At 44.1% G+C, this 24,767-nt stretch overlaps 1 protein-coding gene across 2 annotated transcripts in view; it reads left to right on the top strand.

Annotated features, from left to right (window-relative positions):
* Positions 1 to 24,767, top strand: part of GDAP1L1 (ganglioside induced differentiation associated protein 1 like 1) — a 175,534-nt gene that overhangs the window by 13,143 nt on the left and 137,624 nt on the right. The window contains exon 1 of one of the 2 annotated variants that reach the window (XM_029611673.1): positions 19,492 to 19,686. The exons of the other annotated variant lie outside the window; for it this stretch is intronic. Within the exon in view, the coding sequence (XP_029467533.1) occupies positions 19,507 to 19,686 (180 nt within the window). The 5' untranslated portion in view covers positions 19,492 to 19,506. Of the gene's footprint in view, positions 1 to 19,491; positions 19,687 to 24,767 lie in introns of those variants that run through there. 2 annotated transcript variants of the gene reach the window in all.

Below are 24,767 nucleotides of genomic sequence, written 5' to 3' on the forward strand. Positions count from 1 at the left end.
TTTACCAGCTGTGCCCAGTTGCATTTTTTCACATGGATGAAACTTGGGGAAAAGGGGGAGGATGATGGCACTTGATTAAGTGAGAACACAGGAGATCCCTCCTATTCTTTATGGTGGTATTCTGTAGGGACGAACACCCCTAAATAGCTAAATATTAAATATTCTTGCTATTTTGTAGAAATGTAAATATAGTTGCATAGTCTGAGACTAATAGCCATGAGTAAAAAGTGTACTGTTTGATTTCCTGTTAGTGAAGTACATAGTCATGTGGAAATGTATATAATCATATAGTCTAATAAACTTGTATATATTTGTGCATACTTCTAGCCCTGTTCACAGTCCTATTTGTTTTCCTGGGGTGAAGGGAGGGAAATCCCACCCACTAACACATCTTCCCCAGGTGTCTGACGGAGTCTACCTAAGGGGGGCTCCTGCTAGATAAGGCCCACACCCAGGAATGCTCTACAAGGTAAGCTCTCAAGGGGGGGGGGGGGGGGGGCGTTACATTTAGATTTCTAATTACTCTGAGATTGTTGTGGATTACTGGGTGGGAGGCAGGATGCACAAATTTTTTCCTCTCTATGAATATACATACAGAGGATAATTTTGAAACAAATTCATGTGGTGGCATGTACTCATGTATGTGGCCGCGAGCAGATCTACGCTAGTATTTTATAACCTGCACATACAATATATGTGCTTTTTATAAAATATTTGTATCTTTATCTCGCAATATACACGCATATGTAGGCTTATGCATGAATGCATTGAACGTGTACTTTTCCTACCTATTTTAAAAATATACGCTCCATGGTGAGATCGCACCTTGAATACTGTGTACAATTCTGGTCGCCGCATCTCAAAAAAGATATCATTGCGATGGAGAAGGTACAGAGAAGGGCGACATGATAAAGGGGGATGGAACAGCTCCGCTATGAGGAAAGACTAAAGAGGTTAGGACTGTTCGGCTTGGAGAAGAGACGGATGAGGGGGGGGATATGATAGAGGTGTTTAAAATCATGAGAGGTCTAGAACAGGTAAATGTGAATCTTATTTACTCTTTCGGATAATAGGACTAGGGCAGTGATGGCCAACCTTTTGAGCTCAGTGTGTCAAAATTCTTTAAAAACCTGAGCATAACTCGGGTGGTGTGTCACTTCTAGAAAAATCCATAATTTTGTGATATTTGTAGCTCTAATTAATAACAAAGTTATAATTTTAATATATACTGTATTTATTAATAAAGCAAAAACAAATAATTCTTTACCTTACTGCTTAGTGACTTTTTTGTTGCTGAATTTCATTGGCTAAATCTTCAATTGAAGGTTGGTATTTCGTACACTTCAAGCCCAAGCAAGAGTTACAAACTTCATCTGTCAGTCTGTTTCTTTTATTGGCTCCCATTCATTTTCACACCACTCCCTCCCCATCCCCCAGGCAGGCACCCATGCATTCACACACATACACCCCCCAGACAGACTCCCATTCATACACATGCACACACTAAAGGCAGACCCCCCCCCCCCCCCTCTTTTGCCAGAACCCCTCTCATTCCTCTGCTGCCACTGTCACTGCTGCCACATGACTATTGGGGAGGTGCCGATTGCTGCTACTGACACTAAAGCCCATTCTGCTGCCTCCTCTGTGCAGGCCCTGTGGGCTTCCACTTTCTCCTTGCTGATCTCGTACATTGTGAGATCCGTAGAGAAAGTGCTATTCTTGCACATTCCCAAAGATTACATGTGCCAATCACTAAAAAGTAATCTATATTTTTTTTTGCCTTTGCTGTCTGATCTTAGTTTTCTAATTGGTTGGTCACAGGCTTTTTTATTTCCACCTTCCCTTTCTTATTTTTTTTTTGCCAATTCCTTTTATATTGTCTTTTTTTTCTGTTTCTTTTCTCTCCATCTTCTTCCCTCAAACACACAGTCAGGTTCTTATTCTCACATGCATTTCTCTCTCTCACACACACAGGCTCTCACTGTCACATGCTCTCTCATACAATCATTCATACACACAGGCTCTCACTGGCACATGCTGTCTGACTCTCACACACAGGTGCTCGCTCTCTCTCTCTCTCTCTCTCTCTCTCTCTCCCTCCCCCACATGCTGTCTTGCTCAAGCACATGCTGTCTCTGCAAACATTCAGGTCCTTACTCTCAAACACAATCTCTCAACTCATCTCATACACGCGCGCACACACACACACTCTACAGACCCTCAGCATCTCTCTCACCTCTGGGCCTCCTCTTCGCGGGTCGCCGCAGGATGGGCCCTGCAGCGGCCCTGATCTTCTCGGGCCACGGTGGCCCTGCTACCAGGCCTCTTCCTCTTATTGGGCCGTTGCGACTTGGAATTCGCGGCGGCCCATAAGCACAAGTGTTGCTCCTCTTCTGCACGCGCTGATGCTTCACCTCCTTCCTGCCCACGCGGCTCCGGCAACGTTTACTTCCGGGGCCGCACAGGCAGGAAGGAGGAGGAGGAGCATCAGCGCGTTTAAATGCGATCTGTTTCTTCGGGCCGTGATGACGTGAGCCTCACCACAGCCCTGCCTATTGCTGCGCCGAAGGAGCCTCTCTGCTCCCGGGGGCATTGGGGAGGGGGGGTGGAGGGGTCTATTTAGGGAGGGTGGGGGGATACTAAAAACCTAACTTTAAAGGGTCGGCGCAGCCGATTAAAAAAAAAAAAAAAAAATTCCCGATAGTCCATGAAACGCTGCGCGTGTCAGCAAAAACGTCTCTGCGTGTCACAGGTTAGCCATCACTGGATTAGGGGGTACTCCATGAAGTTAGCATGTGGCACATTTAAAACTAATTGGAGAACGTTCTTTTTCACTCAATGTACAATTAAATTCTGGAATTTGTTGCCAGAGGATGCGGTTAGTGCACTTAGTGTAGCTGGGTACAAAAAAGGTTTGCATAAGTTCTTGGAGGAGAAGTCCATTAACTGCTATTAATCAAGTTGACTTAGAAAATAGCCACTGCTATTACTAGCAACAGTAACATGGGATAGACTTAGTGTTTGGGTACTTGCCAGGTTTTTATGGCCTGGACTGGCCACTGTTGGGCTTGATGGAACCTTTGTCTGACCCAGTATGGCATGTTCTTATGTTTTGTTTTGTTTTTTCTTATGTTCTTATATTTTTCTTGCGAAAATAAAGTAGGACTTGTGTAAATCAGTGCATTTTAAAACATACGCACGTCAAGAAAATTACATTTTACCAATTAGTCCACCAGTTCGCCCAGTCCTTCTCCAGCTCATTGAGGCCAGCCTGAGCTCCCCCTCCCCTCCCCAGTTCACCCAGACCTTCTACCTAACACGTTTATTATAATTCACAGCAGATAATTAGCAGGTGTAAAATTCCATGAGTAAGTTGGCAAATCTACATACATGTCTTTTAAAATAGTAACTTATTTGTGTAAATGTTTGCTCCATCTTGAATGTCCTTAGATTGCCCCTTTTGTTACCTGCAAAAGTGAAAATACACGCGTATTTTCAACTTTTATAAAATACAGAATGCGTGAGTAATGGCTACTTGCGCATGTATATGCTAATTTTTATGTGTGTATTGTTTTGAAAATTCATTCTTTAAATCACACATGTTCGTTGTCTATCACACGCTCACCCACACTTTCACACACGCTCACTCACGTGCGCATCATGTACACACACAAACGCTCATCTCTTATACTGTCCCTCACATACACACACACACACACACACACACACGCTCTCTTTCTTACACCAGGCTTCTTCTCTTTTTTGGCAACTGAGAGGATGGGCTCCATTACAGCCTGCCGGGCCTCTCTCTTGTTTTGGCCTTCGGCAGTATGTACTCTGCCAATACCTTCGCCAGGCCTTTCCTGCTGCCGCAGTCATTTGCTCCTCTGTCTCCCAGGTGTGCTGCCCCATGCAATTGCATGGTTTGCAAACCTGGTAGCTCTGGGCCTGCTTGTTTTCAGGCATTTTCTCTCCTTACTCCCTGTGTCTGGAATTAAGTTGCTTCTGAGATCCACGACTTGCTTTGTTCTTTCTTCAATAAAATATAAATGTATAACAGAAGATGGATTCCTCAGTCATTTTTTCAAATGTAATCCCTGTGATGGTTTATTCCGGGTAGTGGATCCAGAGGCCATATCTCAGATCACAGTTATTCATGGTAAACTTCCCTTTTAACTCCACTGTGTTATTTACCAGCATTCCCGGGGGGGGGGGGGTGACTTTCAAGGCCCTGTGCATTGAATATACTTAAATCCAAGTTCACAGTTCTTGTATACAGCAGTGATAATCACAGCATTAATGAGTATTACTTGGAAGTAAGAAGCACACTGGAAGCTGACCTGGTTTCCAGCATTACTTTTGCCGAGATGTTGTGAAATTATGAAAATTATCTTTACAGCACTTTGCTTCATTTCCCAGTATTACAAGTAGCTCTTAATAAATTTGTGATGACTTAGAATGTAATTAAATTCCAAGATGGTAAAATCAATTTTCTCAAATTTCTTTCCCTGTGGGTTTAGACACGTGTTTGAGTTTCTCTCCCACATGGCTGATGAAGAGAATGTTTAATCGGGTTTAGATCTTTGTTCAAATATGTCTCATATCTCCTTCCTTCCCAATAGTGGGTTTTTTTTCACCTTTCCTTCTCCTCATAGTATCAGAATGATACCTGTTCTCAAGGGGAAAAGTCATACTGCAAATATGTAGTGGTGCCAGGAAAGAAGGTGTCTATTTTGAGACTGAACACATGTCAAGCTTTGAGAATGTTAAAGAGGATACGTGTAATGAGCAACCCGGAAAAAAGAGGAGGGTATTAAAATGCATTTTCTGGGTTGGGTAAATTGATATACGTGCAACTGAACTTTATAAAACGTACCCTCCTTAAAGGCATTCTGCCAGAAAAGTTCCAGTAGTAGTGAAAGGTAGGGTTGATAAAGAGATGAATCATTTACTCTGGAAACCAATTTGAAAGTGAAGGGGCCTATTAAATGGTTTCATTCATTAGTTATGGTTGAAAAACATGAAACATGATAAAATTATTTATCTATGCACTGATCCCAAAGAAGTTAATATATAGATTTAGAGAGAGCAATGCCATCTCCCATCAAGAGGAGATTTATTTATTTATAATGAAATGGAGCCAAATACTTTTGAAAATTAGGCCATTCATGAGTGTTTTTGGCAGGCGGTACTGGACATTTTTAACACTTCATTTGGAGGTCACTGTTTTCTAAGTATCTGTTGGAATCTTCAGTATCAAAAGCTTTCTACAAGACTGTCCAGAAAATATTTGTTAGAATTCCAGATGTAAAAGCATAGGGCTTGATTTTCAAAAGCATTTACAAGCTTAAAACTGGGTTTTGCACATGCAAATGCACTTTATCCTTATAATTGGATTTTTGAAAATTGCTATAAAAATGAATCGTCAATAAGTTTGACCCATATTAAGTGCACTTAATATGGGTAAATGGATTTTGAAAATTGCTACTGGTTAACCTGTTGGTGTCTTCACTTAGAGAGTCATTCTAGTCATTTTCTATTGCGCTCTGGTCATCCTGTTATAGTCATGGATCAGACTCACTTCATGGAATCTATTCAAGGATGGGGCATATATGGAGAGTTAAGGAACATCCCAAGAAAAAAGCAAAGAAGTATCTCAAGACTTGGTCCTCCCCATAATAAGTAACAACCCTTCCATTATCTCTTCCTGCTTTATGTTTACATTACTCTTATTAAATGTTCAGTCTCTATTAAAAAAAAAAAAAAAAATCCCTCTGATAAATGACCCGTTAGAGGATTTAAATCCTGCTTTTTTTTTTTGCATTTCTGAAACCTGGCTGAATGACAAAATGTGCTCCTAAACCAAATTTCACATCCCAATTATGACATTTCCTAGACCTAAATGAAAAGATGGGGATAATTAATAATTAGTGAAAAGCTTAAGCTAGAACCTTACAAAATAGAGATTCACCCTCCCTACGAGGTGGCAATTCCAAAATCATCTTTTCCTAGCGTGTATCAGATGGACTCAGGACCAATGGGTATAGTGTACTCCTGATAGCAGATGGGAGATGGAGTCAGATTTCAAAGCTGACGTCAGCCTACATATACCCGTGCAGCATGCTTAGCTCTTCAGTATTTCTCCGTCTCCTAAAGCAGATAGGGACACATCCACACACTAGAATAGTGTTAGCAATTCTAAAACAAAGAAGAAAGAAAATTTACCTCAAGAATACTGTACAAGCCCCGCTCTCCTGCGGTGATACCTAAGGGTTCCTCCCCCAGTCGAGAATCCTGAGGTGATTTCCGAGATCCCTCAGAGGTAAGCCTCGGTCCGGTAGCCGGCTCCCAGGGTGGCTTAGAGGCAGCGGGTGTTGAATCAAGCGCAGCGATGAAGGTATTTCCCTCTCCCCCCCGCAGCTGGAGACCGCCTGGCACGAGACCTGGAAACGCCGAGACCAGGTAAGGTAGAAACCTTTTAAGTCTCTGAGGCTCGAATTGCCCTTCCGGCATCTGTTAAATCGGGTTGAGCAGCTCAGTCTGAGCTAGACCACGATCTGGTGCGAGGGTCCACACACATGGAGATCCTCCGGGTGGGGGTCGCCATCTTGCCCGCATGGTCTTTGGCGCCATTTCCCCTCCTTGACTGCCGTATTGTCCGCACAACTGAGCTGCGCGCACAGCGGCGAACTGGGTGCACAACCGACTTGTGCGCTCAGCGGTGCACACATCTCTGCTGTGCGCATAGCGAAACGCACTACGGTGCTGGGCGCAAAGCAACCCGCATAAATGATCCAAGCACACAAATAGGCCCGTGCGCACAGTGGTGCGCACATCTCGCCCAGGCGCACAAAGTGGTAGCCTGTGCGCGCATCCCATACGCACATCTTCGGCGCACCCGGAGCGCACAACTAAGCCTCCCGGCGCGCATACGAACACACACAAGCGAGTTTTGAATCACTCCATGTGCACATGTCATGGCACCGCCGGCCAAGAAGATCAAGGGACAAGCCCTCTGCCCAGCCTGCCACCTGAGAGCTGTGCAACCTGAAGTGGACTCCGCACTATGCCAGCAGTGCAAAGACGCTCAGGGAACCTAACCAAGGCCCCCACTGCCAGTGGAGGGTTCCGGATCCACGAACGATAGTACCCCAGACCTCGGTATCTCCGACTCGGCGCCTACACAGGAAGGCACCTTGGGGGGCTTCCACCATAAACCCACCGGGATTCAATATGGATCCAGGGACCTTTTCCTGGGTGGAATTCTTCAAAGGACTACAAACCTTCGTCTAGGCGCAATCTGTATTGCTGGCGACACAGTTCCAGTCTTCACCAAAAGCACAAGCACCTCTCGGACCGCTCGAGGCGTGTTCCACCTAGGCAAGAGCCTCCCTAACAGGCTATACAGACACCTTGGGGGAAGAGACTGACTCCCTGGAGGAAGGGGAAATCCCCCCCAGGGATGGAACCATACCGAACCATGCTGCGATTCTTCTCCAAAGACGAGTTACCGGATCTCATGTCTCTGACCCTGAAGACACTGGCCATTCCAGGCACGGGTACCACAGCGGAGCCAAAGACGAACCCTGTCCTGGTGTCCCTCCGTCGGGCCTCATGCTATTTTCCAATGTTGCAAGCCATACAGCAACTAACTGACCTGGAATGGAGTGCCCCGGAGGCCAGCTTCAAAGGAGGACCGGCCTTAGAAGTCCTATACCCCCTGGAACCCATGGCCAAGGAACTCCTATGGTTCCCAAAAGTGGGCACCATCTCTAAGCGCACAACCATCCCAATCAAAGGAGGAGCGGCACTCAAGGATGCCCAGGACAGACGTCAGGAAGCCATCCTCAAACAGTCCTTTGATGTAGCAGCAATGACCCTGCAAATCGTGTCCTGCTGTGCCGTAGTAACACTTGCCTGCTTGCTTCTCTCCAGAGACGCAAACACGTCCGCTGAAACATTAGAACTGGCGATATCCTTCCTCACGGATACGACCTCAGACCTAGTGCGCACCTCAGCCAGGGGCGTCTCCTCCATAGTTGCAGCCAGAAGACAACTATAGCTCCGAAATTGGTCGGCCGACGCAACCTCCAAAGTGAACTTCACAAGAATGCCTTTTAAAGGGTCCCTCTTGTTCAGAAGTGAATTGGAGAAGTTAGCCAACAAATGGGGTGAATCTCCAGTACCTCGCCTACCAGAGGACAGGAACAAAGAAACCAGCGCTTCTCTCCCTGAAGAACTAAGGGCAGAAGAGCACAGCGCTTTAGACCATACAAGAACACATACTACCAAGCACATCACCCCACAGGCAGGTCTCAGTCCTTTCGGAACAGACACAATAAGAGGGGAGCAGGCTCAGGTACAGGCTCCGGCCATACCCCACAATGAGAATCAGCAGACCCATCCACAGGAAGAAGTCATAGGGAGCAGACTCTACCCTCTTCTACCAAAGATGGGTCGAGATAACGTCGAACAAGTGGATCCTAACCATCATTCGAAAGGGATACTATCTGGACTTCCACAGTATTCCTCCAGACAAATTTGTGAGATCACCGTGCCACACCCTCTCCAAGAGGACGGCAGTGGTGGCAACCACACTGAGAAAACTGCTCAGCCTAAAGGCGATAACCCTGGTGCTCATGCACTAACAAAATACTGGTCACCATTCCATCTATTTTATCGTTCCCAAGAAGGAGGGAATGTTCCGGCCCGTCATGGACCTCAAGACCGTCAATCGTTACCTGAGAGTACTACACTTCTGCATGGAAACTCTACGCTCAGTCATAAGGGCAGTTCAGCCGGGAGAATTCCTGACTTCACTGAATCTATCCGAAGCCTTTCTCTACATCCCGGTCCATCACTATCATCAGCGCTTCCTACGCTTTGCGATACTGGACCATCATTGTCCGTTCCGGGCGCTACCCTTCGGACTAGCTACCGCCCCTCAGACCTTCACCAAGATCATGGTGGTAGTGGCAGCAACACTGAGGAAAGAAGGAATCCTCGTAGATCCTTACCTGGCCGATTGGCTGATCAGGGCAAAACCTCCAGAGGAAATTCACAGGAGACCACCAGAGTCAAGAATCTACTGCAGAATCTCGGGTGGGTTGTCAACACAGCCAAGAGCTGCCTACAGCCCTCCCAGTCGCTAGAGTACCTGGGAGTCCGCTTCGACACTAAGCAAGACAAGGTTATCCTCCCCCCTCCAAGGAGAAGGAAACTGATGGGCCAACTGCGAAAACTGTTGAACTGTGCTCGCCCCAAGATATGGGACTACCTCCAAGTCCTGTCTCGTGACATCAATCCTGGAAGTCGTTCCATGGGCCCACTACAACGTTCCCTACTGTCACGACAGGACCTGACGTCCTAGAACTATTCCATGTACCTCCAGCTACCAGCAGAGGTTCAGACACACCTCCAATGGTGGCTACAGGAAGACCACCTGAGCAAGGGAATAAGACTATCCCCACCGAACTGGATCTTGCGCACCATGGTTGCGAGCCTGCGAGGGTGGGGAGCCCAGGGTCAGTGGGACAAAGAAGAGGCGGGATGGAACATAAACCGGCTGGAAGCCCGAGCAATCCGACTAGCCTGTCTACGATTCGGACACAGACTCCGGGGCGAGTCTGTCAGAGTCATGTCAGACAATGCCACAACAGTTGCCTACATCAACCGCCAGGGAGGAACCAGGGGCCAATAGGTGTCCCTGGAGATAAGACCCCCTCATGGCGTGGGCGGAAACAAACCTGCAAGGGATCTCAGCCTCCCACATCGTGGGAAAGGACAACATCTCTGCGGACTACCTCAGCAGAGAGAGCCTAGATTCAGGGGAATGGACACTGTCGACCACAGCCTTCCAGTTGATAGTAAACTGCTGGGGAACACCAGCTATGGATCTACTGGCAACCCGGTCCAACGCCCAAGTTCCCAAGTTCTTCAGCCGCCGACGAGAACCGCAATCCCGGGGAATCGACGCCCTCGTCCAGACCTGGCCACAGGAAGACCTGCTGTATGCCTTTCCCCCATGGCCACTACTGGGCAGGATCATCCGCAAGATAGAACACCACAGGAGATTAGTACTTCTAGTGGCCCCGGACTGGCCAGGAAGGCCATGGTACGCAGACATACAAAGACTTCTTGCGGGGAACCCTCTGTGCCTTCCTCCACATGGACCTGCTCCAGCAAGGACCGATTCTCCACGAAGACCCGAATCTATTCTCTTTTACGGTCTGGCCATTGAGAGGACTCGCCTGAAGAAGAGAGGATACTCTTAAGGCAGTGATTGACACCTTGCTCCGAGCACGCAAGTTCTCCACATCTCTAGCTTACATACGAATATGGAGAGTATTTGAAGCCTGGTGTGAGGAGCACGAAATTCTTCCGCGGACAGTCAAAATCCCCATGAACCTGGAATTTCTGCAGGATGGCTTGAAGGGTTGTCTCTCAACTCCCTCAAAGTTCAGGTGGTCGCGCTGGCCTATCAACCCATCCAGATGTTTCCCGTTCCTGAAAGGGGTCAAACAAATCCGACCACCCCTAAAGTGGCCGGTACCCCTATGGAATCTCAATGTAGTACTAGACTTCCTCGTGGGAACTTCCTTCATACCAACACGCGGTCTGTCACTACGGCTCCTGTCCTTGAAGACTGCATTCCTAGTGGCAATATGTTCAGCCCAACGTATCTCTGAGCTTCAAGCGCTATCCTGTCGGGAACCGTTCCTCAGGTTCACACCTGGATCCATACATCTACGCGCTGTCCCCTCCTTCCTACCAAAAGTGGTTTCTCAATTTCATCTAAACCAAACCATCTCGCTACCATCTCCAGACGAACATAAGGACTTGGAAGACTCACGCCTTCTTCGCCATCTAAACGTCAGCAGACTCTTAGTCCGGTACCTGGAAAGATCGGAATCTGTGTGAAAGACGGACCACCTATTCGTCCTTCACAGCGGGAAGAAACAGGAGGAAGCGGCCTCGCGGGCAACTATAGCCCGCTGGATCAAAGAAGTAATCAAGGTGGCCTATGTAGAGGCAGGGAAACCTCCACCTCTACGAGTCAAGGTCCATTCTACAAGGACCCAGGCAGTGTTGTGGGCGGAAACCAAGATGCTGTCTCCTGCCGAGATCTGTCGGGCGGCGACGTGGTCCTTCATACACACTTTCTCCAGGTTCTACCGCCTGGATGTCCAGGCCCAGGAGGACACATCCTTTGCAAGGGCAGTGCTAAGTGGGCCAAGGGCAGCCTCCCGCCCTGTTCGGGAGTAGCTTTTGTACATCCCATTGGTCCTGAGTCCATCTGCTGCACGCTAGGAAATGGAGAAATTACTTACCTGATAGTTTCGTTTTCTTTAGTGTAGGCAGATGGACTCAGCATCCCACCCACGGCTGCTCTGGAATCCAGAAACCTCCGGTGAAAAACCCTGAGAACAAGACAAGCACGGGTAAGCCAGGTATTACCCCTAGTTCAAGACGCCCATGGTTGCCGGGTGTCTATGTTATCCGGTTGAGTGCACTGGCGGTCTCCAGTTTGGAAATCAGTTGAACCAGTCCTAGTTAATCAAGTTAACCAAGTTAATCAAGTTATTAAAGCACACATATATCCACAATTGCTTTTCGAGGAGAATACTGAAGAGCTAAGCATGCTGCACGGGTATATGTAGGCTGACAGCTTTGAAATCTGACTCAGTCTCCCATCTGCTATCAGGAGTACACTATACCCATTGGTCCTGAGTCCATCTGTCTGCACTAAGGAAAACAAAATTATCAGGTAAGTAATTTCTCTAATACTAAACATAGGAATGGTCTATTGTCCTCCAGGAATACTACAAAAAGACTGCTCACCTCTAATCGAATTATTAACTAAGGTATTTCCATCACCAGACTCTACCATAATTGTAGGAGACTTTAACCTACATGTAAATAGAACACCTAGAAACACAGCTTGTGTGATGTTTTTAGAGACAATAGAAGCATTGGGATGGTCACAATTTTGTTTCTAAAACTACTCATAAAGCAGGACATATTCTAGACCTAATATTTGCCAATAAGAATAACTGTCTAATCAATACCTCCCACACTAAATTGCCCTAGTCAGATCACCAATTAATAAAGGCGGAAATAAACTTCCTCAACCCAAATTATAAAAATATAAATAATAAACTTTTACATTCAGAAAAAAGAAACATGTACACATCTGACACAAGTAAGAGATTGTGTGTTTTTTCTAGCGGGCCCAAAGTTTTGAAATTCTCTATCTGAGACATTACATTTGGTACCAGAAAGAAATTTAACGTGAGCTGAAAACATGGCTATTCAAAAATGCATATAATCAAACTTAAAAACATCAGAATGCAGAGAACTACAGTAACAAGAAGGACAAAAGATAATTAAAGAATGAGTAATAAATTAATGAGAATGCAAGTATCCTAAGACAAAGCACTGACTATCATGTGAAAACTGTTAAATGATGATTCCTTTACTACTAGCCTGATGATGTAGACTGTTAATTATTATGTATAGTAGAATATCTCAGATATATTTATATTAATCCCTGTTGTGTTGATTTATAGTATTAATGTTAGTTTTGTAAACCTTTGTGATCTTTATTTAGAATGATGGTATATAAAATGTCTAAATAAATAAATGAGCCACTGCACAGCCAAAAGTGGTCCTGGAGATAAAGAGCTTACTTCTTTTTTCTTTTCAAAAGAAAAGTGATAAATTGTAGGAGTGTGCGCACACTTTCATATTTTGTTCTTTTTTCCATTTAATTTTTTTAAACAAAAAATGAAATATTTATTTATTATTTATTTAACTTCTTTTACTATACCGATACTCAAGACGAGGTCTTATCGTACCGGTTTACAATATAACAGGGGGAAACCAATTTAACAACTAAGTGGAAAGGTAAAGTTACATTAAACAGGGAGCGAAAACATGGGAGATGGAAAACAGGAGAGATTTTAAACGATAACTGGAGAGTGATAAAAATTAACGAAAACAATATAGTAGCGAGACATAAACAGATTTATCTTAGGCGATTAACATAATATATCTGGGAGGAGGAGAATTGGGGAGGTGAGGGGTGGGGGTGGGGGTAGTGTTAGGGCAAATACAAAAAAAGAGATGAAAAACTAAAGAAAACAAAAATGTCACGACATCCACACTGTAAATTACCCCCCCCCCCCCCCCACAAACACACACAAATGCCTCCAGGGCCCTCCTGCAATTCTCCACTAGCCTTCCTTGGATCTTCTTACCCCGGATCTTTCTTCATGGGGCAGTAGCAATCACTCCTGCCCTGTTGGTGTTAACAATTGTAAATAGTGCTGGCCCCATTATCAGTTTCTTCCATACGAAAGAACGGCGCTAGAGCTCATTTTCTTTCATTTTGAAAACAAAATGAAATGAAACAACTTCCTTTCCAATGAATGCACATCCCTAAATTGCAAGAAATAAAATGGAAGTTGGAAAATCCTTAAAGCTAACTACTATCTGCAGCTTAACTGCTGTTGCTTCTACCTGTTGCAGCAGACATTCTCCTGGTGAAATGGTGAAAACTGCTAATAATGGACATCTTCATAAGAATCCCCTTAGTCGGTCATAAATTGCTTTTAGAAAATAAATCATAGCGCTTTTGTACTTGTAATTCAGCATGTGCAAACCTGTGGATGTGTCCATTTGAAGTTAAAAATTAGGCACATCAAAAATCAAATGTGCCAATGGCAGAGAGAAGAATACAGTTTGTTGCTTGAGCCCAGTTTGGCTTTTTTTTTTTTTTTTTTATGGAGCCCTGTGTTTGTTCACAGCAGACTAGACTATCAACCTAGATAGGCTAGAGATGGTCCAGAGAAAGGCAAGCAAAATAATGCAGGCTCTACACTAAAAGCTGTATGAGATGAGACTTAAAGACCTAAATATGCATACCCTGGAGCAGGCATGAGCAAATGTTTTCAGCCATAGCCCAACTTCCATTCATGCAATTGGTTGGTGCCCCCTAAGATGGGTTACTATGTATGTGCATACATTAAAACCCTCCTCAGTGTACATGTGATATCTATAGATCAGCCATCATAATAGGCACTACTGGTATAAAACCTTCATTGCCTTCTCTTTGATCATCAGGCTGTATCTAGCAATGTCCAAAGATATTTTGTTTGTTTCTGGGATATATATTTATCCCAGAAACAATATATGTATATCTGTCAGAGAACCTTAAAATAGGGCAAGTAACACTACTTTTTAAATTATTTGAAAGGTGTTTAATGTTGCAAGCTTTATTTCACAATGACAAAGAATATCAAAACTATTAAAAAGATAAAATTGGCACAATAACACACACATATATTGATCAATTGTCCTAGTCAAATCATTCCCCATTCACATCACTTGTAAACTCTCTTTAGTGTTTATGCATTTATATGTGTAAATACCAACATAAAACATTGCCAAAATATATACGGAGTGATTTTAATGAAACAACAAAACACTTGCAATAAGGCTGAACTTCAAGAAAGATACTTTGTGAATTGCTGCTATCAAGATAGGTCGAGAGTACAATGTGCAAATGTCATTGTGTCTCTGTCAACACTCCAAATCACTTCAAATCTTCACACTGCTGTTCCTACCTCTGACTATGCATGTAAAACTGCCCCCCAAAACCTAGCCCACCATCAAAACCTCACCCAAGTCACTAGTTGTCCCTCTTACAGTGGTATAAAAAGTTGGCGAACGTGTGCCTCTCCCCTCTCCCTTTCCTGCCCAAAACAGGGATTGTGATTTTTAGTGTAAATCCCGTTTCGGGCATATCACACAGCATAATGCAAGGAAAAGTGTAGTCATTTCCGGCATCAAAACCTGTGATAATGTGCGTTACGCTATCGTACGCAATGATATGCACCCCTCATTTTAATTTACTCTGCCCTAACTCCTCCTGTTTGGGAAAAATTTTAAAATTTGTGATATGCCCGCGATAATGCCCAAACGTGATTTGATAACTGACCCTGATAGACACAAGAGACCCCCTAAACTGACATATGTATTCCATACCCAAGCAGTCACAGAGAGACAGACGCCACAAAACGACACAGACCTATCACATCTAGACAGAAAAACATACACATCACCCTCAGACAGAAGACAGGCACACCACAGACAGACAGAGAAAAGCATAGACACAACACAAACAAATCCAGGCTGACACACCACACTCAGACATAGAAAGAGACTCAGACAGATACACCACATCATACACAGACCAAAGCACACCAGACAAGCACTCCACACCCGACTCAGGTCACATACCACAATGGTAAGAGCTGGAAAATGTTTCCAAAATCTTAAGATGCCAGCCAAAATATCTTAGGAGCTGAGAAAAATCCATCCCATCCTGCTCTATTGCTGTTTTCACTAATTTTCCTATTGTTTTCTCTATTTTTGTATTTTTCTTAGTTTGCTGTTTTATTCTCTCATGTTTTGATTTGCTTATTTACCTTTTTTACACTTTAGGCCATTATTTTCCCTTCCCCACCTCCTCCCTCTCTTCCCCCCCCCCCCTCCACATCTTTGCCTATTCCCTTCCCCTACTTCACCACTTCTATTCCCCTGGAGGGCAAAGCTATGATCTCTCTCTCTCTCTAGGTAGAGACCCAGAAGGAGCAGGAACTCCTACCAGAATGAGGCTTGAGGGTGGCAACATCAGGAAATATTTTATCCCTGAAAATAATGCTGAATGCCCTTCTGGAATGGCTGGAGGACACTAAAATTGTAATAGACTTTAAAATGGCATGGGATAAACATAGGATTCTTACTTTCAAAAAGTGAAGGGATAGCAGAAGCATGAACTAGTGGCACCACAGGCCATGGAGCTAGCCAATAGGGGTAACCTGGGTGGAGCCGCGGTTACAACCCTATCAGCAATGGGATGTCTGCATTAGGATAATCTGAATGGAACAGCAGTTAATGATCCTAACAGCTGTGGTAAGACACTACCTGGAACAAATTGGGGTGATTTGCACGGAGCAGTGGTTATTTATTTATTTATTTAAAATTCTTGTATTCCGCACAATGGGTAGGGGGCTATCCGTCTAGGCGGTTTACATATTTGCACATACACAAGTAGTAATACATATTAACAAACAGTTTATAAATTCATATACAAGCATGTTAAAATTCATAAAATAGACAATTAAATTAACAATCATAATGTAGTGTGACAAACTTAATATAAATTGTATGCATGGGTGAAAAGATGAGTTTTTAGCAATTTCTTAAATTCTGTATGGTTGGCTGTCAGGCGGATATGTTCTGGGAGTGTATTCCACAGTATTGGACCGGCGACAGAGAATGCTCGATTACGGGTTAATGCTAAACCTACGGATTTTACTGTAGGTACTTCAAGAATGCATTTGTCAAGGGAACGGAGTTGTCTAGTAGGTCTGTAAATTCTTAATAATGAGCATAGCCAGATGGAATTGGTGTTGTAAAGTAAGTTGTGTATTGTAGACAGAATTTTATACGATATGGAATTGGGAGCCAGTGCAGATGTTGTAGAATAGGAGTAATGTGATCAGTCTGGGGTGTGTTATATAACATTCGAGCGGCTGCATTTTGTATTAACTGTAAAGGTCGTATCGTAGATTGCGGTAAACCAAGATAGAATTACAGTAGTCTAGTGAAGATAAAATTAGTGCCTGGGTAATCAGTCGGAAGTCGTTTGGAAGAAGGAGTGGTTTGAGTTTTTTTATCATGTATATTTTGTAGAAGGTTATGACCCTAGCATCAGTATGGCTGCATCAGACTTCTGAGAAGGTTGGGGTAACCTGCATGGAGAGACCATGGATAAAACCCTTACTTTAATGAGCATGGGGAGGCCGGATGTTTTGGACAATAGCTTTACTGGTTTTGGATTGTTAGAAAGCTTGGTGCTCATGTATGGAAGAGTAGCTGGATATTAGATTAAGTATTTGTCTTGTAAGAATCATGGCCTACCAGTGGAGGTGGTGGAGCTCAGTATATTGACAGGTTCTTGGCATGCCTGGGATTGATATGCAGGGTTGAAGGATTGGGCAAAAGATATGTTGGGAGGAACTATGCTATATTGCTGATGGTGTTGTATGCTTATCTAACCAAAGTGGAAGAATAGTAACTGGCAGACTGGATGGCCTTTTTTTTTTTTTTGCCGTCATTTACTATGTTGCTGTAATTTTCCAGGAACTTGTCTATTCTAGAGCCTAGATTACCATAATGAACATGTCACATTTCTAAAGTAGTAGTCAGTACTTTCTATAAAGAAACAGTATATAGCTGTAACAGTTTCATGTCATGGAAACTGCTGATTAGAGTTACATTAACGACAAGAATCCATTATCAGAAAATGAGCGTCTCAGGAATTCAATTGACCTTAGTCCCTACCTGAAATGAACATGTTTCTCTGCTGCTGATGAATTCATTGTTTGATACATGAAAGCTAGCTTTTATCTTTGCTTGCTTAATTTTACATCACCAAATAACTTGCTTTAGTTAGTTCAAGGGGAATCCCACTACCCCTTAGTGCTGGAGTTCCTTGTGACCTTGTTTCAGTAGAACTTCTCAGCTCGGTGTTGGGGGGAATCACCATGGCCTTAACATGTTGCTGCAATGCACTGTCACTGAAGGAGCATCTTCCTTTGCAAGGAAATCCAGCACCAGTTGTACTAATGTCAGACAAAGGGAAAAGGAACTCTTTGAGCTACAACAGGACATTTTTAAAGATGAGACATTATCAGAACAATGGCTGGTTTTCTGCATGAGGACATTAAAGATTCTATGGCACTGGTTGAACGAATGGGGCACTTACTCTGCTGCAGTATTGTCAATCAGAGTTACAATCCTCATTCGTTCAGCCCATGCCTCATGCAGGAAATCAGCCATGATTCTGGTAATAGCTCACCTTAAAAAAAAATTTCCCATTGCAGCTCAAAGAGCTACAAAATAAAACTCTGAAATCACACTAATTACAGTGAGGACTGTGTGACTCTATAGGTTGATAAATTTGCATCTGAACCTCTGCAATACCGGGTTTAATTATTTTTATTATATTTAAGGGCTAATCTTAAAAGCTTGCACAGGAAATCCAGGAGATACACGTGTGACCGGGACATGTGCGGGCCGTGCAGATTTTCAGAGGCCCGTGGCATGCAACGTTCTCCTGGTGCGTGAATGAAGAAAGAGGGGTGAAAAAGGGGCGGGGGAGGAGTCTGGGCAGGCCGGGACGGCGGTAGCAAGTCAATGACACCAAGATGCGCGTGCCGGGACCCGACGACTGCATAACCTGCAGCTCTGGACTGCGGGTAAGTATTAAAACAAAAAATTCTGGGGGTAGTCAGTGGGGTTTGAGGGGTCGGGGGTGGTAGGGTAAAAGGGAGGCAGGTTAGGTAGGGGGTTTAGGAAGTCCGCTTCTTTACAGGGGCGAACTGGGAGAGAAGAGGGAATTGGGCCTATTGCGGTGACGCGCGCACCTACTAAACCACTCCCCCCTTACACCGCGCTCGTCGATATTAAATCATGCGCACAGGTAGCCGATTTTGCAATGTGCGTGTTTACGAGCACACGTTATAAAATCGGTGCGTCCATGGCGCGGGTCTTAAAAATGAATGAATACAAGTTGACACCTCTCTAGTATATTTGATGTTTTTATTTCCTTAGAAGCCTCACTGTCCCCACAGAAACACCTCCACTGCCCTTCACATACTGCTGTTGCAGTTAGCCTTACTGTCCACTAGATGGCGCCGTCCCATTCAGTTGTTACAATTCTTTCTTGTCACAGTGCAGACTAAAGCCGTTTCATACATACCAAGTCTGACAGCATTAACTAGATTGTAGTAGCTTAGCTGTGCTCCTGTTGCAATCCTTTTAATATTAGAAAGCAGCCACGATACTCACCCATGCTGAATTCCACTACATTAAGTAAAATATTTTACAAAGTAGTCATGCAAAAATATTTTTTCTCTACCCTGCCTTCCAGTCTTCTTGAGCTCTCATTGGCATACAGAAAGAGGCAAAATGTGGTCAGAGCTTAGCAGCATGGACATCTGCTATTATAGACTCGACAGCCATTATACTTTTGTATAGTAATGCTTTTAAGAAGCTAATAGATCAAAGTCTAAGCTTCCTGGACTACAGTATTCATGAAAATGTAAGATTCACAGCTGGACAGAAGAAACTGCATATGCTAATTTTTTCTTTCATACAATCCACGCAAATACTGGATGTTTCAGCTCAGAATCTAAAGGAAGGGTAAACCTTACATATTCATGCTCACAGTTTACTCTCCATATGAAGACGAGAGCTTCTGCTAGGTCTGATGTTGAATTGTTCCGAAATTCCCATCAGAATATCCCAGGAGTAATGAGCTGCGGTCTCTGCTAATGGTGATGTTTAGATGTAGCCATGTGATGCTTAGCTAGTGCGGCTGCTCCTGCTCTCTTTGCCTTCTCCTTGCCTCCTTTCTTCCAATCTCAGGCTGTCATGGCGACTCCCAACAATCTCACTCCCACCAACTGCAGCTGGTGGCCCATTTCAGCTGTTGAGAATGATGCAGGAAAATCCACAGAGGATGAGGAAAACCATGAACAGACAGATTCCAGCATTGGAGCTAAGGACAGGCTTGTTTTATATCATTGGACACAGTCTTTCAGCTCTCAAAAGGTAATTACTGCACTTGGACACAAAGGGAATAATCACAAATAATACAAGTCATTTTTGCACTTTATCCTAATAGCTGTTATGGACAGTTTATTATATAAGAGGATGTTTTAAGCTTTTTCTGTGATTATCATGAATGTAGATGAAAGAGCAATGGAAATCAAGATTGAATTATGTGGAAGTTGTGTTTATGCACACACCAGTCCTCCTCTGTTATTTCCAAGCAGTAGGAAGAAGTGAGACACATATGTTGGTTTATGCTTCAGTATTATCTGTCTCGTTACAATTCTCACGTCAGTATTGATGTATCTTTATGTATTTGCTTCCCGATTGCAGATCTAAATGGAAATGCAGCATCCTTAGCTTACAGTGTTGCATTACCGCTTCTCTACATAAAAAAAAAAAAAAAATAGGAGACAGAGCTCTGCTGTTGAGCATGATGGTTCAAGAAACAGTCATGACAGTATTATCTGCAGGATGTAAAAATTGTCGAAAGGGATGAAGGGAAATCAAGTACACACACCTGTCTCGCCACATGATTCTAGATACAGACCTCTAGACTCCAGAGTCTAATGTAGAAGTACAAAGTGCAGTATTTCATTGTGAGACTGCAGCAAAGCTGACAGTCTCTTTTTACACTTTCAGTGAATTTTGTAATGCACGGTCACAATTTGGATCTGGTAAAAACAGGAGTGAAAAGCACAGAAAACAGTGCATTTTGAGAAAACGACTCTTGCTTGTGTGTATCAGGTTTGACCTTGCGTTTAGATCTTGAAGCTGCATGTGTCTCCCTGTCTGCTAACATTTAGAAGAAGGGGGACTTTGGATCGAACGCTGGCTGGTGATCCAGATGGGAGCAAAGAAGTGTGAGTTTCCTGTCAGACACAGTCAGTAACCAGGGCAGCTCTGTTCTGGGGTGCAGCACATCTATGTTGCCTGCCACACTGTGAAGCCACGGCGACAGGTTTTTTCATTCCCCAGTCTCTTGTTTCACCATTTCTCTTGCTGAGCATGGCAGATCGTTGGGATCTGCACACTTGACAGCATCCTGATAAGCATGTGGATCAGATTTTTCTCATATTCCCTGTTATCCGTGCACAACAACTACATTTAATATTTTTATCTTTTTTGTTCATTCTCTTTTCTTCAATAGTCTTTTTTTCTCTCTCTCTCTCTCTCTCTCTAGTATTAGGAAAGAAATGGTTAACACAGTTGTGAGGCAGCCTATGAGGTTATGTACGCCCATGTTTTACGGGTCCTAGTCATCACACTACAGAATCTGATTTGCTTTCAGCCTCTTCTGTCAGAAATGATGCTCTACTTTTCACATTTAAAGTCCCAGCATGCTGTTTACTTAAAATAATTAACTGGCAGTCTTAGTTTCTGAATATATCTAAACCACTTCAGATACATGTACTGTATATACATATCAGACTGATTAGTTGCCAGATCATTTACCAGGTTGAACTGAAACAGCATTAGCATGAGCTAAAGATACTAATATACAGTATTTTAACAGAAGAACACGCATGCAAGCTTTTTACAAATCAGTTAAAATCCTTTGTTTCTATTCTTGCAATGTTTCAGTAAGGAACTTCTCAGATCTCATAAAATATTATTCATTAATCTTCCATTTTCATGACAATATAAAATCTATCCCTTTTCTTCGGGTTAATGAGAAGCTGGAATGTTTACATGTTTTGATACCTTTCAGAGTACTAGTAATACATATGTTGCAGTATATGAGCTTTTGAGACCATACAGGCCTTTATTATTAGTCCAATGAAAGGTATCAAATCTAGTAAGATTCCAGTTTTCCCCAGGACTGACTCAGCTACTAGAACTCTGCACTACTGAACGATAGGCTGTCATTGTTATGTTTACAAAAGGCCTATCGGTGGTCTGGTTTCTAATTTTGTTTCTGAATTTATGAAAGCATTTATGTAAGGCTGTAAAAAAACCCAAAAAAACCCAGAAAAAATACATCTTGGGAACTGCAGTAAATACATGAAGGGAAAGAAGTCACTCATTCAAGTCATGCATCTGGAAGAGCTCCTTTATTTCTTTAACTACCATCTACACCTCCTAGTATTACATCTGTGACTGATCGAGGCCTTGCATATGCTGCCCACATTGTTTTTTGCACGTTCTGAATGTTCTTTTTGGTTTTGTTATGCGTCTATTATCCAGGCATTTCTTAAGCCATTCTCGTTAATCATGACTAACTTTTACTAAATTAGTAATATGAAATTTAAATGGAGTAGACTGAAAAGGGCCTTGTAGAAGACTTTGTGGTTGTGTAAACTTCTGGTTGATGCAGTCGGTGCATACATCATAGAATCCGTCTGAAGGGGGAGACATTATTTGAGGTTTGTAACTACAGCATCCACATGCTAGTTACACAGAGATATGTTGTGCGACTTCTGATGGCCAGAAATGCATCAGGCATCTCTGTGCTCTCAAGTAGACAAACCAGTGGAATCGGCCCACTGCCTATATAGCATTAGTACTTTTTTCCTTCTTTAAAACCCACCATGGTTACAAAAACTGAAATCACATTAACCAAAACTGTACTATAAAATTCCTCTTTCTTGGTTCCTTAGAGCATGATCATTGCACTTTCTGTATATTTGCTTAATTGCTCACGTATACAAAGTTATTCTCCTTTGCATTATGTCATATCAAAATGCTTTTACTTCTTGTAAGTGAAATGGCACGGCTATTTCCTTACCCTGGTTTCTGTGCTCTGTGTGCCGGTCTGATGTTCGTTCCACTCCATGGGAGGTCAAGGGACGTGGGCAGCCTGGCGGGTTGAGCCACCTCCTTAGGCTAGGCCCTGCTCTGAGGCTTTTTGCTGTGCGCCGTGTGGTAGGCAGCAACTGATTTTCGCATGCTTTCTAAGGCTGCGCTCTACAGGATAGTTGGTCCGGCGTGTGTGTGTCTCGCTGTGCATTCATATTGTGTGCCCAGATTTTGGGCGCACATTGGGACCTTGTAGTAGTCCCGGGGGAATTTTGCGCTACTGCGGAGCGCAGAATTTGCACAGAATTACCAGAGACCCCGGCATGCCACAAATGGAGCGCACTGTTCACGGCGAAGAAGGCCACCAGTGCGCCGAACATGAAGGCCCCCATGTGCCTTGGGATGCACTCAACTCACGGCAAAGATGAAGGCCCCGGTGAGCATGAATGTATGTAGAGAGGTGTGTGTGTGTGTATGTGTGAGAAGGTGGAGGGGAGGGGGTATGAGAGAGGAAGGGGGAGGGGAAGATGAGGGGTGAGAGAAATATGAGGGGTGAGAGAGCAGGGGGGAGGGGGTGAGCAGGAGGGTGGGATAGAGAGCAGAGAAGTGTGAGAGAGCCCAGGGAGGGGTAAGCAGGGGAGGTATATGAGAGAGCATGGGTGTGTTTGAGTGTGGGTGCCAGAGAGAGGGAGCCTATATGAGGAGATTGTGAGGGAATGTGTATTTGTGTGAGAGATTGGGAGCTGGTGTGTATGAAAAAGGATCCTGTGTATGTGAGGATGTTGGCCTGTGTGAAGGGATTGTGTGTGTGTGAGAGAGAGCCTGTGTGAAGGAGTGTGTGAGAGACAGACAAAGTAGCCTGTGTGAGGGTGTACGTGTGAGAGAGAAAGGGATCTTGTGAGAGTGTGCATGCAAGAGTGAGGGAGCCTGTATGAGGGTGTGTTTATGTGCACTAGAGAAAGGGAGCATGTGTGTGATGGAGGGGCAGTACGGAGAACGGGGTCAAACTCTGGGAGTGGAGATAAGAGTGGAAGGGGTTGAGCCTAGAGATGGAGGGGAGAGATACTGGCAGGTGGAAGAATTGGGGCCTGAGAGGGCAAAGTGGCCAGGGGAGTAGGGAGAGCGAGTGGAAGGAACACTTTTACAGTGAATTTCTAAGGAAATTCTCAAAATATTTAAAATTCTGCATCTTTAAGTAATAATGTTTTACTGTATTAATTTAAAATATAATTACTTAAGGACTGTCATGTAAATTGTGTTACTTTGACCAATATAAAGTTTGCAGAATTTTAAGCTTTTGTGCACAGAATTTACTGTATTTTTCGCTCCATAAGATGCATTTTTTTCCCCCAAAAATGGGGGGAAAATGTCTGTGCATCTTTTGGAGCGAATGTAGCGTCTCTCCCTCCCACGCGCCGTCCCCCTTCTCCTCCCAACTCAGCCCAATCAGCATGGTGTGGCGCAGGTCAAATGCAGGAAACATTTTGTCATGAATCACTGAACTGTGCCATGAGCTGAAAGGGTGGAGGTTTGTGTCGTGTGTCCTCTATCCCAGGCGGTATATTGCCCTCATGATTTTCTGGTGTGTCTGGACAGATGAGGGAGATGGCCTGTGCTGACCATGGGCTTTAATGCCATGTGTTATCTTCTGCCAGCGGAACCTGAGCTCCCTGCTGGTCTGCTGTTCCCGGGGTGCATCTCGCTGCGAGGGTCGGCGTGGCGCAGGTCAGACATCAGCTGTTTGAATCGTGTGGGCTACGGAGGCCCCTCCAGTTCAGACGGCTGGCATTTGACCTGCGCCGCACCGGCCTTTGCGGTGGGATACACCCCGGGAACAACAGACTGGCAGGGAGCTGTTTTGAACTGGAGGGGCCTCCGAGGCCACGCGGTTCAAACAGCTGATGTTTGACCTGCGCCACACCAATCTTCGCAGTGAGATGCACCCCGGGAACAGCGGACCGGTGGGGAGCTCGGGCTCTGCCGGTGGAGGACGATACATGGCATCAGGGTTTGTGGTTGGTGCAGGCCATTTCCTTCTCATTTGTTTGGATGTATTGGAGGGTCATGGGGGTGGTATACTGCCCGGGATGGAGGACAGATAACACAGACCTTTGCTTTTTTGGTTGTTGGTGTGGTTCAGTGATTTGTGATAAAATGTTTCTTGCATATGAAGCAATGTGGCTTTTCAGAACTGATTACAAATTTTTGACAGCTGAAATTAATGAAAAGCAAATAGTCAGCACAGGCACTAATTCTAAGTGGCTACCTGTTGAAATATTAGGAGCAAATTGCTCTCCTAATCAATGTAATATAGCCCTGACTATTTATTATTGAACTCTGGA

Source organism: Rhinatrema bivittatum, chromosome 8 (assembly GCF_901001135.1).
Source record: "Rhinatrema bivittatum chromosome 8, aRhiBiv1.1, whole genome shotgun sequence".
Lineage (NCBI taxonomy): Eukaryota > Metazoa > Chordata > Amphibia > Gymnophiona > Rhinatrematidae > Rhinatrema > Rhinatrema bivittatum.